Source organism: Labrus bergylta, chromosome 5, assembly GCF_963930695.1.
Source record: "Labrus bergylta chromosome 5, fLabBer1.1, whole genome shotgun sequence".
NCBI classification, from domain to species: Eukaryota; Metazoa; Chordata; class Actinopteri; order Labriformes; family Labridae; genus Labrus; species Labrus bergylta.
The window spans coordinates 17508638-17525086 of record NC_089199.1 but is presented as its reverse complement, the minus strand read 5'-3'; the positions used below and the strand labels follow the sequence as shown (position 1 = coordinate 17525086).

The 16449-nt window shown below is 40.3% G+C and overlaps 1 protein-coding gene across 2 annotated transcripts; it reads right to left on the bottom strand.

The window, feature by feature from the left end:
• Window positions 1–868: 868 nt before the first annotated feature.
• On the bottom strand, window positions 869–13306 carry LOC109983395 (interferon-induced GTP-binding protein Mx). Of its 2 annotated transcripts, XM_020633096.3 has the most exons (13): window positions 13151–13306; window positions 12862–13067; window positions 9268–9405; window positions 9025–9179; window positions 5839–5977; window positions 5551–5749; window positions 5378–5456; window positions 4864–4986; window positions 4621–4762; window positions 2830–2988; window positions 2660–2736; window positions 2336–2575; window positions 869–1913 (listed from the first exon to the last, which is right to left on the bottom strand). In XM_020633096.3, the coding sequence occupies exons 2-13, from the start codon at window positions 13046–13048 to the stop codon at window positions 1500–1502; spliced, it is 2052 nt and encodes a 683-aa protein (XP_020488752.2). In that variant the 5' UTR covers window positions 13049–13067; window positions 13151–13306; the 3' UTR covers window positions 869–1499. The 2 variants fall into 2 exon arrangements, with proteins under 2 accessions (XP_020488752.2, XP_065811116.1); XM_065955044.1 differs by having other exon boundaries at window positions 2660–2988.
• Between the last annotated feature and the right edge of the window lie 3143 nt (window positions 13307–16449).

Here is a 16449-nt window from a genome sequence, read left to right as displayed (position 1 = left end):
ACATTAACCCTCCAGCCTTTGACTGCTTGTCTACATACAGATATACAATACATGTGCTTGTTAATTCTGCAATGAACGAGTGAACTGTCTGCTTTTGGATTTTATCCCTGTTGCCTTGCACTCACCAGCAGTAACAGCTGTGACGAGTGACTCACAAGAAAACGTGTCATTGCTGGCATCAGCTTTTATTGATTCATCTCTGTTCACTCCCCTGTTATAGAGTTATATAAAGGTTGTTAAACTGAAAGCTGTACTATCATACATAGAGTATATGATGATAGAAGATCTGAGTTAATGTTTGAACATTTGAGATAAAGCCTTTTATATTTAAGTGGGCTAAATGGGCTCTTCAGTCAACATGTCATTCTCATAGAGTGTCTTTTGGATGTGGTGGAATGGGAGGTGCAGAATCGTAGACTTGATGTAATGCTGTTGTTAACTTCTGTTTAATATAACCATGTATATAAGGTTAAAGGCAGGGTTGGTCATTTTTTTTAACTAGCATTATTTTGAAAGCAGCTTTCCTTCAGTGCTCCGTCAACACCCCCCCCCAGCCCCTCCCCTCTGCGCTCCCTCAAAAGCCACGCCCCCAAACTCACAGTATAAACTGCGTCATAAACGACGCACTTTGAGCGTAGGCTGGTGCACGCAAGGGGTAGAGACAGAGCAGGGAGACAGGGAGGCGTGATTGGTGAAAGCTGCTACAGATGACGGATTTTCTTCTTTCCTTTTTCAGAGCACTTACATTATTAATTTCTGTCAGGACCTAAAGGCAATTGTTAAAAAGTGTATCTGGAGAAAATGACCAACCCTGCCTTTAATATAACGTTAGTGTTAACATAAGAATGCACGCTTGAAGGAACTAAAAGCCTGTTACATGTTTTCAGTTTTATTTCACAAGAAAGGTTATGCATAGATTACAACATAAGGCATTGTTTTAATGTCTGGATTAACGTAAAGTTGTAAACATCTAACAAAATATGGAACAAAGTTTCTTAAAAAAGTGATGTCTGTTAAAGTTAATATGTCGAAGCCGATATATGAGGCTTACAGAGGCAGCCCAACCTTTTTTTTCATGTCCTTTGTTTTCTAAGACTTAAGAATATGGAATGAAAACTTCAAATATTTCTTAAAATTCTGGAATAATTCATTAAATGTTGGCAAAATGAAATAGTAAAATTTGCATTTAAATGTAATCAGACATGGATATAACTTATAACAATGTAACCCGACTCTCTCAGTTGAATAGACTTTAAATAAAATGAATGAATAATAATGTCAAGAGTAAAAACTGCAAAGAAAATAAAGAATTTGAATAGGACTCATTTTGACTCCTTTGTTCCCCATCCAGAAAGTACTAACACATAAATAGACAAAGCTAAAAAATATCTAAGCTGAAAAGTATTTTTTGTGTAGACTGATGATTTTGGACTGATATAGCAGAAGGGGACACCTCAAGTGATTTGCATACCTGTGTGATAAATTGGTAAACCAGCTGATCAAAACACCATTTTGATCTCGGAACGCACATTGGGCTGACGTTTTGATGATTTTCGGTCTTTGACTGGGCCAACACCTTGTTTCTCTGCACCTGATTGCAGGTGAAGGATCAGTGGAACAACAGGACTACCATTCATGGCACTATCTTGTTGTTTCACTGCTTTTGCTTTGAAGTTGTATATGTTCATACTAAAATTAGTTAACAGAACGCGAGCCTTTGACAGGCGCTTGAAGCGGTTCTGAAGGTCGATTCTCTTTCTTTTTATGTGCGGGTCTTCTTGAAGCATGGTCTCCGTTATCTCCCTGTCCTGAAGCATCTGCAGCATCTCCCTCTGCAGCTGGATGGCAGTCTGCTGCAGCATCTGGTAGCGGATCACCAGGGGGATCTGATCAGCCAGACGTTGGCCGGCAATCTGTACATTTGAGGAGATAGGTTTGAGATGTTACACAGCTCCTGTTTGTAATCATGTTGTGTCACAGAAATATCTGTATGTGTAAAATCTTGCACATTCTTCCTTGAACTCATTGTGTTCAAAACTGACATTTTGTATAAATATGTTGCATGAAAAGTCTTTGCTGATACTGCTGTACTGGACTTTAAAAAGTCTGTGGCAAGACCCTCAATTCTGTAACCCCTGATCTCACATCATTTAAGCATTTCACTTGAATAATAGTGTGTGTGTGTGTGTGTGTGTGTGTGTGTGTGTGTGTGTGCGTGCGTGCAAGGTTTTCTAGTTAAATAGAAAGAGCCAAAATCCCAGCCATATACCTTTATTCATATCTAAAATGTGTTTAATGCATTTTAAAGTCTACTATAAATGTACATGACACTCACTTGATAGTAGGATTTAAGATGTCTGATCATCTCTTTCAGGGTGGCTCCGCCCCCTGTGCTTGTGCTTTTTAAAACACTTAAAGGAGATGCGTTGGCCTGCTCTTCCTCCCTCTTCCTCTTCCCGAGCTTCTTGCTGTATGTGGTGTCCTGAGTGTAAACGATTGCCTCCATTTTAAACTGAGTCCTCAGCATGGCCTCGGCTTCAACCTCCTTCTCCTGTCTGATGGATTCAATCTTCATCTAAAGGGAAAGATTAATCAAAATCATTCAATTGTGTTTAGTGACATTCATGCCATAAGTAGAAATGGATGTTGAAAATTAGACCTTGGCTATATTGGTGAGGTTAGAAAATCCGACAAGGCTGTCCTCTGCCACCTTATGCAGATCTTTCTTCACAATTTCTGAGAAAGAAAACACAAAACAGACACATTTGAAAGATACATCACATATTCCGATCTGGCCTTTTACTATTAATGCATCATGATAACACATGCCTGACACTTCTTTGAGTTTCTGGACTGCAGGCCCCTCCAGCAGTTTGATCTGCTCTTTGACCATGTCCTCAAAGGTCTTGTAGTTGATGAAACCCGGCAGTTCTCTTCCTCTGTACTTTCCTTCATACTGAGCCACCTCTCTCTCAATGGTCCAGTTGACTGCAAGAGTGATGAATTTGTGAAACATCAACAAATACAGCTGTTTTGTAATCTCATGCACACTTAGCTGGTTTAGGTCAACATCATTTCTAAGTAGATGAATATGTTGTTTTTATAAAAAGGTGGAGAACCCATTAAACTCATTAGTTTACTTCACATGTAGACAGGGGCATGTTAAAGGGGGTGACCAGGGGTGGCATGGGCCCTCCTTGAAATCTGATTGGCCAATCCCAAAATTTCTTAAGTAAATGTAGTACTGTCAAACTTGCAATGGACTTACTTGCCAATAAATGTAAGTTATAGGACTTTCAAACTTGCAGAAATATCCTGAAAAACTTTGAAAAGATATTTCAAAGAGTATCTGTATACGTGAACACAAACAGTCAAATCTTTCACTCGGACTTCACCCGGAGATTCTCCTGCCAGACCCATAGTATTTATTCCGCAGCAAGTCTGAGTGAGCTGATGTGAGAACGCCGCAGGATATTCTTTGGATAATTCACCTTGAACCAATAGGAGGGGGAGTGACGTTTGTATACTGTTACTGCTGCTGCATAGTGTCTGCATGTGACCACTATGATCACTGTGCACGTAATTAAACAGCTGCATTCTGTTTTCTGTTCGTCAGTATGTTGCTATCAGCTCTGTTGTTGATGATGTCATTCTATTGGACTACATGTAGCATTGATATAAAGGCAAATATTCTCATTATAGCGTCGTTTAGCGGATTCTGTTGCTTTGTCCGCTACTTCCGAGTTGTATTTCACAGGGATAGTCTCCTGCTGTGAGGAGCATATGTGAGGAGAATCTCCAGAGCAGTCCTCCTGAAATGATCTAGATATTTTCAGGAGTGCATATGTGAAAACAGCAAACAAGAGTTTGGGTTCAATTTTAGTACTTTAAATTGTGACTTTCCAGAGCTTTGTTTTTGAGTCCTTGAAGAATCAGGCTAAGAAGATTTATATGTTGCCAAATTGCGTAACGGTAAGGGTAAGGTAACTTTATTTGTACCCGTATAGGTAGATTTGGTTTGCAGCCTGAGTCAGCCTCTTTTTACACACAAAACGACAGCACAGGACAAAACATGATAAAGTGACAACAGTGATGCTCAGTACTTAAGAGAAAAGCCCGTCAGTAAAGAAACACAGATAAAATAACCCATCAAATAAAAACAAGATAAAAATGAGACTATACCCTAAGTAAAGTAAAAGCTAGATAAGAACATGAATTTTAACACCGATCAATAAAACAAGGTGAGTAAAAGCAAGGTAGAAATGACTGTTTCCCACACATAGACGATATTTGGGCGTCTAGAAAGCTCAGAATCCAGCTCAAAAGATTATTACTTTAATTAAACTGTTCTACAAGCCTCTTAGTTAAAATGTGTGGTTGGATTGTATTAAAAGCAGCGTTACTTACATATCATCAGTGGGGATAGAAAGGGTAAATAAATGAAATACATTTTTGTGTGTGTCCTCAAACTTCATGCCACCCCTTCATAAGTCAGTGCTCTAGGTGGGCCACTCCTGTCAAAAAAAGTCTGGACACGCCCCTGCATGTAGTCTCCAGTTTAGTATCAGACAACCAAAGTGAAAATAAAGACATTGTTGATCAAGTGGATGATAGGCTCACAGTTTACTCCAGAGCGGTCTATCAACTCTTTCCAGGCTGTAAACTCTTTCCTGAGAGTAGAAAATATGTTGATCCTGGATCCTCCTTTGAGTTCCTCCCCTGAAGTCAGGCTGAAAGCATCCTGTGTGAACGCAGTGACTCTCTGAAATATAAAGAAAATTAGTTTTTCTTAAACTCAAGTCAACATTGTTACACTCATAGTTTAGAGGTGCAGTGTAATGTATTATGTAAACGTAAACTCACATCGATGAGGAAGCTGAGTTTCTCGCTCGCGTCAGGTGGGGGTCCGTTGCCGTATCTGTCCAGCTCTGCCTGAGTCTTCTTTAGTTTATTCTCTATCTGCTCTTCCAGTTTTGGCAGCGATTTCTACAAATAACACAGAGGTAAAACCTTTAACGCGCTGAAGTAGGTAAAGCAATCTGTAGAAGAAACATTTAAGACACAGAACTCCTGAAAATGTTCAGAAATATTCAGTGTGAGCTGCACGTGTGAACACAAACAGACCATTTTTTCACCAGCCCCCTAATGCTCTCTGTGAGGACGAGGTGATGTGTGAACCCAAAAGGGAAATTCACAGTGAGTGAGCATGACCTTTGTATCATGAGATTTTTGCTTGCAAACGGTCAACACATTTTCAGCAATTCTCCTGCTGTGAGGTGCATATGTGTACAGGCAACTCAGGAAGATTTCAGGCTGTCCCTAAAATTTTAAACAAATTTTCAACAGTGCATACATGAAAACACCTTAAGTCCTTTACCTTGATATGATGCACCAGCTCAAGGGTGAGTTTTTCTGCCAGCTTGGGAACAGTGGCATAGCCTTCGTTATAGAGAATCCTACAGTAAAAATAAGACGTTAGTGTGCTCATGCCTCACAATCAGTCACAATGTAAATCATTGTTTTAATAATTCCAAATAAGAATCAACTAACTGGAAATGCAGATGATCTTCAAAAAAGGCTTTCTCTCTTTCTATCGCTTCAGGAAGAGACACCTGGTCAGTGATCTCCTTCTGGCCCCTGCACTTGACGATCATGTAGCCCTTCTTCAGGGGGATCACATCGTTATGGACAACGTCCAGCACCGTCCCTTCTGTGCCTTTGTCCACCAGATCAGGCTTGGTCAAGATACCTAAGCAAGAAAAAAAAAGACAAACAGACCTTAAATATCTAAGAGTAACTTGAACAAGTGGCCTTTTTCTTAAATCACTTTGATTTTACCCAGAGTCCTCCCTCCATCAGGATCCACCTCCTGGGCCATCTTCAGGGCCTCTGTGGTCGCTATGTCCACGTTACACGGAACAACCACCAAGCTGATGGTTTCTTGTCTGTTGATAAACTTCTGGATCAGCCTCTTGATCTGAAAATATAATTTAATGTTAAATTAAACTTATAAACTGCACATGTATCAAATCACTGTGGAGGTTTATTCTGTTTAAATCAATTACAGAGACATAATGTAAAGAGTAGAAGTCTACAGCCACACGTACACGTACGTTTTGGATGGATTAAAAAGAGAAAATCCTTTTTATCAATAGTCCAGTAAATGTAAGGAGGTGACAACAGAGAAAATTTAAAGGTCCTTTATGTAACTTTTTACATGTATAAATTGTTTTTTATAGCCCATTGATAAGCGACCAGTTAACCGAAGTGAAAAAGTAGATGTTCACTGTCTATCTGTGTTGCCTGTATACATTTTTTTACTCAGGTTGGTTTTCTCCCGTTTTTCCGCGAAAGCTCCAGGAAGTGATGTAATATGCACGTTCTCGACGTCCTCCTCACTCCGCTCCGCTTACAGAGATCAACAGTAGTGTCTGCCGAGACTGTCATTTGTATGATGGAGAATGAATCTAATATGGAATCTGTTGCAAATAAACGACCGTCCTCAAGCACCACACGGGAAAAACCAACAATGCTGAGGTGTCTGTAACTCTTCCACATGAGCTGAATTCTTTTTATGCACGCTTTGAGCGTGACACCCCTGCCGTGGAGATGCCTATGAACCAGGACCCCTGCCCACTGGAAATATTGCGGACAGAGGTGTGCAAATCCTTTAAAAAGGTAAACCCTCACAAGGCCCCAGGCCCAGACGGCATCCCGGGCAGAGTACTCAAGGCGTGTGCGGACCAGCTGGCGGATGTATTCACACACCTTTTCAACACATCCCTACAACAATCTGTAGTCCCGACATGTTTCAAAAGAACCACCATTGTTCCTGTACCCAAGAAAACAAAACCTCTGTTTAAATGACTACCGCCCCGTAGCTCTCACATCGGTCATCATGAAGTGCTTTGAGGGGCTAGTCAAAACCCATATCACCTCTTCTCTGCCTGACACCCTGGACCCCCTACAGTTCGCCTACAGGCCAAACAGGTCTACTGACGACGCCATCGCCCTCACCCTCCACACTGCCATCTTCCACCTGGACCAGAGGAGCACATATGTGAGAATGCTATTCATTGACTATAGCTCAGCATTCAACACCATAGTGCCCTCTAACCTTATCACCAAGCTCATGGACCTGGGACTGAACACAGCCCTATGCAGCTGGATACTGGACTTCCAGACGGGCAGACCCCAGGCTGTGAGAATGGGCAACAACACCTCCTCCACTCTGACTTTCAGTACTGGAGCACCGCAGGGCTGCGTGCTCAGCCCCCTGCTGTACTTACTGTTCACGCACGACTGCGTGGCCACACACAGCTCAAATACAATAATTAAGTTTGCTGACGACACCACAGTCATCGGCCTGAACGACGAGACAGCCTACAGGCAGGAGGTGAGGGCCTTGTCAACATGGTGCCATGACAACAACCTCCATCTCAACGTCAGCTAAACAAAGGAGCTCATAGTGGACTACAGGAAGCTGCAGGGAGGAGAGCACGCCCCCATCTACATAGATGGGGCTGCAGTAGAGAGAGTCAGTAGCTTCAGGTTCCTTGGGGTACACATCACTGAGGACCTGTCCTGGTCACACCACACCAACATTGTTGTTAAGGCAGCGAGACAATGGCTCTTCTTCCTCCGCAGACTGAAGAGGTTCGGTATGGACTCCAGGATACTCTGCAACTTTTACCGATGCACCATTGAGAGTATCCTGACTGACTGCATCACCACCTGGTATGGAAATTGCAACGACCGCGACCGCAAAGCTCTGCAGAGGGTCGTGAAAACTGCACAGCACATCACCAGGTCTGAACCACCAGGCTCAAGAACAGCTTCTTTCCACAGCACCCCCCCCCCCCCCCCACACACACACACACACACATATTTCTGCACACACAAGCATACTACTGCACACTGTATGCCACTACACTACACAGATACTGTCTGAGACACTTTACTTTATTGTTATATATATATTCTATACATACATATATATATATTGCACATATATTCTAGTTTTATTTAAACTTCTGGTTCTTAATTGCACTGTACGTTGTTACTCTTATCTTCTATAATATTTATTTTATTTTTGCATTGTTAAGGAGAGCTTGAAGATAACTTGAACTTGAACTTGAACTTGGACTTTCACATGTGTATGACCACTTACCTCCTCCACTCATAAAAACATTATGCAGGTAAATATCCTGTTTTTCGCGGCCGATGATGATGCTTGTTTGTGTACGTACGAGCATGGATGACGAGCATGTGAGCGAGCAATAGGTTACTGGTGCAGTTTATCTAACGGCCAGCGGTGTCACTAAAAACGCAGTATTTTGGAAAGTAACATATAGCTCCTTTAAGGTATAAGTATGTTGTCACCCCGCTTAGCATGTAGGGGTGGGACAATATACATGTACGGCAATATATCCTCATCCTAAACCATGTGATGCGATTATTGAATTGCTGGTCTCAAGTATCAATATTTTTATTGACGTTCTGAACAGATTCTACTGCCAATTTTTCTCACTGCCTCACTACATCATGACTCCTCACAGTAGCGCTAATGGCAGGACAGATAATAGGCCGAAGAAGAAGTTGACATAGGGATAAAAGAAGAAGAGGATGAAGAAAGAGGGATATTGTTGGATATTAGTGATCGTAATATCGTCTCGCAATAAATCAATTCATGCTGTATCGCTTTATTGTGGTATTATTATTATCGTAGGTCACGTATCGCATATCGTAATGTATTGTGAATTAGACTGTGATTCCCACCCCAATAAGCGAAACTCCTCCCCCCTCCCCCCTGCAGGACAGTCAAATCGGTACAAAGTGATCTCCCATTTGATCTGCAGACTGCTATCAGCATATTTCATGGAAATTCAGTCAACAGTTCTGAGATATCCAAGCGGAATTGGAGCATGTTTATGGCACAAGAACACTAAGGGATGATCATGGTAATCCGTCAGATGTTAAGATATTTCATTCTGGACCAATTTACTAAGTGCTGAAAAAGCTCACCTGGTCTCCAATGTCAGTCGATTGTCCCTTTACAGCTACCCTGGTGATGCCAGGCAGATCAATGAGCGTCAGATCTGGAACATCAGGAGAGGCGATTTCCAGGCTGATGAGTTCATCACTGATCCCCGCCCCTTTCCCAGCCATCTGGTTCTGAGCTGGAGGGACAGGACACAATGATTGGTGACTTTCTATTACTTCCAAAAGTATTTGTTATTGTTTTGGTCCTCAAATTGGATTCTGTACCTTTTCTGACTTTTTCATCCACATCTGCAGGGTCGTCTATCTCTTCCCTAAAGCCACGGTAACTGATCACTCCAGCCCACTGCTCCCCTTCTCTCATTTTCTTCATCTTTAGTTCAAGAGGACATCGTGTCACAATGCCTAAAATTGGAAGAGCGAAGGATGAGACAAGCAGAATAAAGCAATCTACATATAATACAGTGTGCTCAGTGAAAAGTTAGATCTAAAATCATATTTCTGCTCAACTAAATGTCCGACAGGTTCATGAAAGAGTGCTAATTAAATACAAGTTAAAGAGAAATCTCTGTAAACTGTCTTTATTGATCTATTTCATTCTTTCCATAGACATACTTGCAATTTATATGGTCAACATTATTATTATTTTGTATTAAATACAGTGATAATATTATATATTCATCCAAGGGGATTCAACTTTCCAATTAATTAATCTTGATTTTTTTTTCAAAGTGTCAAATTAATCCATGACTTATCTCCTCTCTTACATCCCTTCTTAATCTTTCCTAAAGCTCCTGTGAGGACTTTCAGGCTGGTTATGAAACAGGCTGAAATTATTACTAATGTAGGCTACCAAATCTTTAGAACAAAAAAAGCATACCTGCACATCAGGGCAAGTTGCGAATAGCTGTAACAGAAAATCAGCCAATAGGATTAAAGTATCTTTTTGTTTTTTTCCAAGGTGTTCGAATGCTTGCTTCAAATCCCCACTGAGACAAATCTGAGATGTGATTTAGGCTATTGTGTTGTGATGAAACACATTGTTTAATATTGACTTTAATAGATTCCCTTTGTTGTTACCTTGTTTATTGAGAGTGAAGTACCTGAAGTACATGTATAAATCATTTTAGTTTAAAAATCTAATTTACTACTATTTACTAAGATCTGAATATGTCATTGATTTCCTTGTTTTGTGTACAGATTAAATCATGCACACCTTCTAAAAAGTAATGTAAAAGTTTGAAACCGCATTAAAATGTCCATGTTGGTGAACTGGCAGCAGTACATCTTAGCATTTTTATTCAGACCCCATAAAGCATATGAGACAGAAGGTTTTGTATATAAATGGCACATTTAAGTTGAAAAGAAGCTATATTATTTTAATTCCAAGCAGTAAAAAAGACAATAAATTTCAATTTTTTCATGAAAATAGTTTAATTTACAAGCAAGTTATAATGGATGGTGGGTGGAAGTAGGGTGGTATAAGATAAAAAGCAGCATCAGAACATTCAGTGAAAGTTATAAATACAAGGTTAATTTAACATCCTCTTAAACCAGTGATTCCCAAAGTGGGGCCCATGGTTATGACAGTTGAAGGCATCGAGCTTAAATAAAAGCAATCCACATCGTTTTGCATTGCCAGCAAAGCATGGCAAATTGTGTTGTAGGACTTCCAGGTAAATGCCAGGGTGACAATTAATCTACAGCAGAAGTCACAACTTTGAAAACAAAGACAAGAAAATATGGTAAGTCATATCTTGCCCTCAGCTCTAGCTGTACAACGGCAGTTAGAAAAGATAGCTACACTCCTTACTTTGCCACATGCTACATGTGTGAGAGTTTTTTCTGCAGTTGCCTCAAACAAGACAAAGTACAGATCAAAGGTGAACATTTAAAATGAACTTAGAGAGGCAGCTGAAGCAGACAGAGGCACCCCAGACTAAAGCAGATCTGTAACACAAAACAAAGCCCACACCAATCATTAAAAACTTGTAGGACTGAAAGGATAAATCTTAAAAGCAGATTTTCATTTAAAAAAATTATATTATCAGCTATATAGCCATCAGCTCTGCTGTCCCAAATCTCCTTCCAGGTGCTCTTAGCACGAGTGCCAAAGCCAACCAGCTGGTCATCTTCCAATGAGGCTGCCATAACAACCCCTCCACTTGCCTCATAGGTTCGGAGAGACTGGATCTCAGCAAAACTGAGGGAATAATTGACAAAGGACTGTAGGCTGTCCTTGCTATGCCCTGCAGTCACACTGTCACCTGATGCTTCCTCCTTTTGCAAGTTCTTAATAAGATACATTGTGTACCCTATATCATTCTCCAAAAGCCACCTGAAAGACTTCCCTTTATACTTCCCAAACTGCAGGATGTAGTCTCCCAGCACCTCCGTACAGTCTGAGGCATCCCCTCCTCTCCGACGGACCACAGCCAGAGCATTCTGCTGAACAAGGTCAGCCCGTATGGGGGCAGACTTGTCCTGCAGAGTGGAGTCCTCCTTAATTCTTCTGGCTTCCTTTGACGGCTCCTAGAGGAGAAATCCGAGTGGTCCCTTGCGGAACACAACACAGACTTTCCCCGGGAAGAACAACACTTTCTTGTGCATCTTTACCTAAAAGAAAATAATAGAATTTTAGATTCATTTTAATCAGATACAGTGAGAAGATATTTGTGAAAAAAATACCAGAATATTTCAGATCACATATTAATCCCACTCAAATAGAAATGGCCAATTAAATATTTTACAGCGGCAAAACTTCTATGATCTTCACTAAAAAGTTCAGAAGGCTAAAAAGACAATAGTTTTTCACACCTTTCTGATCTTCACCTACTCTGGGATCTAAGGGGGAGGAAGTGTGTGTGTGTGTGTGTGTGTGTGTGTGTGTGTGTGTGTGTGTGTGTGTGTGTGTGTGTGTGTGTCTGTACATCTGAGAGTCTGCCTGAGAACTAAAGGGTAAGAGGGTGGGGTGGGAGCAGCAGGAGGGGGAAAGCACAGCATGTGTGAGCAAGAATAGAGGGCGGGAGTGAGAGGGGCAGTAGATGTGGGAAAAAAACTGTGTGTGCCTAAGCACCTGAGTTTAAGTGTATGAGTTTGGAGAGGGGCAAATGGGGCAGGAGAGGAGTTCCTATCAAATAATTGAGGAACAAAATGACATTTGATATTGTAGTTAAGACTTAATTTGACTCTGAAAAATAGTGTAACACCCATGGTCCTGATAAAAGTTTACTTTACTTGACCATTAAATAGATAACGTTTGTTTGTTAGTGTAATTTATCACGTTATTGCACCAATATTGTCTGACAGAGAAAATAAATAATAATAAATTGACCCTATAGTTTTAAATTTATGCCAAACAAAGTCTCTTACCTTTGATTAGTGAATACTGCGTGATGAGAATTCGAAGAAAGTAGATAGTGTCTTGTCTCCACCGCAGTTCGCTCTGAAGAAAAACTCGGGACAGCGCCACTAAGTCGTAGTGGCCAAAAGTATATTACATCCGTAGTGGTTTAGCACTACCATAGAGAATGAATGGGAAACGGTTTAGGGGACGGTCGACGCATGCGCACTAAATAAGATTAGCGACAATATAGTTGACTTTTAAAAGACAGAAGGATTTACGTTTTTAGACATGTAGGCTACAGGACAAATAGATAAATGTTCCTCTTTGAATACGGGGTGGCGCCGTAAACATTTAGCCAACACGAGCTGAAAGTTTCTGGTTATCATTGGTTTTAGATTTTTTTTTTTTCTGAGTTATAACAAAGTGACTTAAGAAACGCACCATTCCTGTTGGAATAACTATTGACAGATTTTTTTAGGCCTTTGTTAAGCCTAAAGTTTCAGCAAAGAGCCTACCACTTCCTCTGGGCAGAGCCACCCCGGACAGCGCCTCCAACACGGAACTCTTCCCCGAGCTCTGGTCTCCGATCACGGCGATAGCAGGCAGCGCTAAATCCTTCTCTACACCCAGAGAGCGAAGAGAGTCAATGAGGTCGATGCAGGGACGCACCTTCTCCTCATACTGCTGGTTCAGAGTGTTCATGCTGATGTTTTCTTGCCTCCTGCAAATGAAAAATATTGAATAAGGACAACAACAACAACAACAACAACAACAAAACGTTAAATAAAAGTGATCTTTACTGACAAGTTTTGTCGCCGCTGACGACTCTACAGTATCAGCTGTATGTTGGACTATAAATGACTGGGTTATGTCAGGTGAACCGCCAGTCTTGTACTGCGGTCAAGCCAGCCGCTCCTCGAGTTTACATGGTAGAGAGCCGCCCCTAAATTTGAAGTGCCCACGTATTCTGATCTTTATGGTAAATGCTCCGGACTGCAGAGCGAGCAGCAGTAACAGACAGAGAGAGCGATGAAGTGAAGTGCTAAATGTCTAGGTCTTACCATAAAACTGGCTGTGAGATACAAGTGTATGAAACGGGAGTAAACAGAATACGGTACAGGGAATAGCTTCGGAGGTCGGGGAAGTTAGTGTGAGAATAATTCTGCGAGTCTGCGGTAACTTCCGTCTTTCAAAATAAGGTGTTCACAATTAAAAAAACAAAAAACAAAAAAGTTTTCTTGGAGAAAACAATAATCATATATATTTTCTTACATAAGTAGACAATGATTCTGATATGGTTGGACTTAGTACTTCCTAGACTACATGCACCTGTACTATGAAGTATTTTTACTGTGTACTTTTTGAGAAATCCATTGTCAAAGTCCATGATATATCACTATAATGAGTCTTTTTTTCTGACTTTGATGTCTTGTAAAAACAAATTCTTCCATAAGTAGACAATGATTCTGATATGGTTGGATTTCTCAAAAAGTACTAAGCCCAATCATATCAGAATCATTTTCTACTTATGGAAGAATTCTTTATTACAAGACATCAAAGTCATAAAAAAGACTCTCTATAGTGATTTATTATGGACTTTGACAATGGATTTCTCAAAAAGTACACAGTAAAAGTACTTTATATTACTTGTGCATGCAGTCTAGGAAGTACTAAGTCCAACCATATCAGAATAATTGTCTACTTATGGAAGAATTATTTTTTACAAGACATCAAAGTCAGAAAAAGAGTCATTATAGTGATTTATAAGGGACTTTGTCAATGGATTTCTCAAAAAGTACACAGTAAAAGTACTTTACCTGTGCATGTAGTCTAAGAAGTACTTAGTCCAACCATATCAGAATCATTGTGTACTTATGTCAGAAAATATATAATTATTTTTTTCTCCAAGAAAACTTTTTTTTTTTTAAATTGTGAACACCTTATTTTGAAAAACGGAAGTTACCGCAGACTCGCAGAATTATTCTGTGAAGCTATTCCCTGTACAGTAATCGGTTTACTCCCGTTTCATACACGTGTATCTCATAGCCAGTTTTATGGTAAGACCTAGACATTTAGCACTTTCAAAAAAAAGAAAAAATGAGATTAATAACGGGTCAAAATCGCTCTCTCTGTCTGTTACTCCTGCTCGCTCTGCAGTCCGGAGCATTTACCATAAAGATCAGAATACGTGAGCACTTCAAATTTAGGGGCGGCTCTCTTCACCATGTAAAAGCGAGGAGCGGCTGGCTTGACCGCAGTAGGCATATCAGGCTTCAGCCATACTATTGGCTCAGGTCCAAAAGGTAAAAGAAACAAAGTGAAGTTAGGTTTCGTTTCCTTGCTTCTCCATTTGTTTCCTGTTCATGCGGAAAAACATCCTGAATATATTTAGGTTTCGTTTCTCTGTCTTTCATTTCTCTTGCTTTTGTGTAGCCTACAGTGCGACTTTGCAACATCAGTAGGGTATCCTGTAGATCAGTTTCCCCATGTCATGAGTTTCTGTTCTTCTAGCCCAGGGTCATGTACTGTAAATTGCATTGCACACAGTTTAAAGGGAAATATATGGACAACCAAAAATGAAATGCAACAAGTCATAGTGGGTCTATAAATCACAGGACGTAGCCTAATAGAGAAAACCCACAAATAAAAGTCAACTCAAGATCAAATGAACACTGAAAAAAACACATTCATTTTATGTGATAGGCTATTAGTAAACAATTCTTCATGTGGTCGATCGTTACGCTTTTTATTTTTTACAATTAAAGTTAAACTCTTCACAAAGAAATTAGTTTTTTTTTTAGTTAAGTAGACAGCCTTTAGGAACAACTCTTAAATAAAGGCAAACTTTTTAAAATCAAATACCAAATGATGTGTCTGGGTTGGGATCTGACAAAACCCTGTGTGTCTGTGGTGAGGATGTGAGTGCTTGCAATCTTTCAAATGTAAAATAAGTCTACTTCTTCACCCTTTCATTTATTGATACAGCAGATATAGATTATACAGTATATTGGAGCAGCCATCACAGACTGAGGGAAATAATCAGGGTACATATTCACTGCAGCCACAAGATGGCCTCATTGTTGCATCCGTCTGCTAAGTTGCCACTATCACCAGGACAACTTGGCCTATATCTTTGTATGGATGTAAACTAGTATTTTTTCCACAAAACAACAAAGGGATGTTCTGACCCAATCTTTCTGTGCAAAATGTTTGACCACACTTTTATTGTGTGTGGTGGGGACTCTTCTAGGATCAATTCTGAGCACATGACGTGAGTCTTTATCAAATGATAGATAGGCACAGTGGTGTAGTGCAGGGTATATGCAGGTATACGGTGTACTTGTTTTTTTTGTCTACATAGGGTATACCCACTTCTAAATCCCCTCTGATTCACACCATTGATTGATGGACAATATTCATAGCATGCTGCTAAGATGAGGAAGGGATGCCCCTCCCTACTCTGTCTCTAATTGGCTAATATACACACTAACTAATTATGCGAGAGTAGTCTTACATGTCACTGTTAATAACTGAGGCCGATTATCCTCTGCTGGGTGGGACTCTTAAAAAAACAGTTGAAGGAAAAATGAAGAGTATACCCACTTCTATACCCACTTCTATAGGCACCACTACACTGCTGGATAGACCTATTGACACTGCTCACTTTGGACAATAAAGTCTCTAAAGGAATTGCAAGTTGTTCTTTCACACAAGTTGTAGATTTGCAGTGGGTCATTTTATTTTCTGGAAAGTACAAGTTTTCAAAAGAGTTGAGGGCGCAGATAGCCTGAATGGTTGTGTCGAGGCGGCCGTGGGTCCAAAGTTCGGCCCTTTGCTGCGTGTAATTCCTCTGCTCTCTCCTCCTGTCCTCAGCTGTCATGTCCAGTGAAGGCAAAAATGACCCCAAAGTATCTTTATATAAATAAAAAAGGAAGTTATATATTTAATTCACTGTTAGAAAAGAGCACAGAAGAAAGCCCAATCATTAATCAAATGAGTCACTTACTAATGAAGTTGAGTCTGTAGGTTGTCTGTAAAAACTGCACATCAATATTTCACAGAGCAAACACACCCTGCCATTGATGGCTTTTTGTTGCACCTGA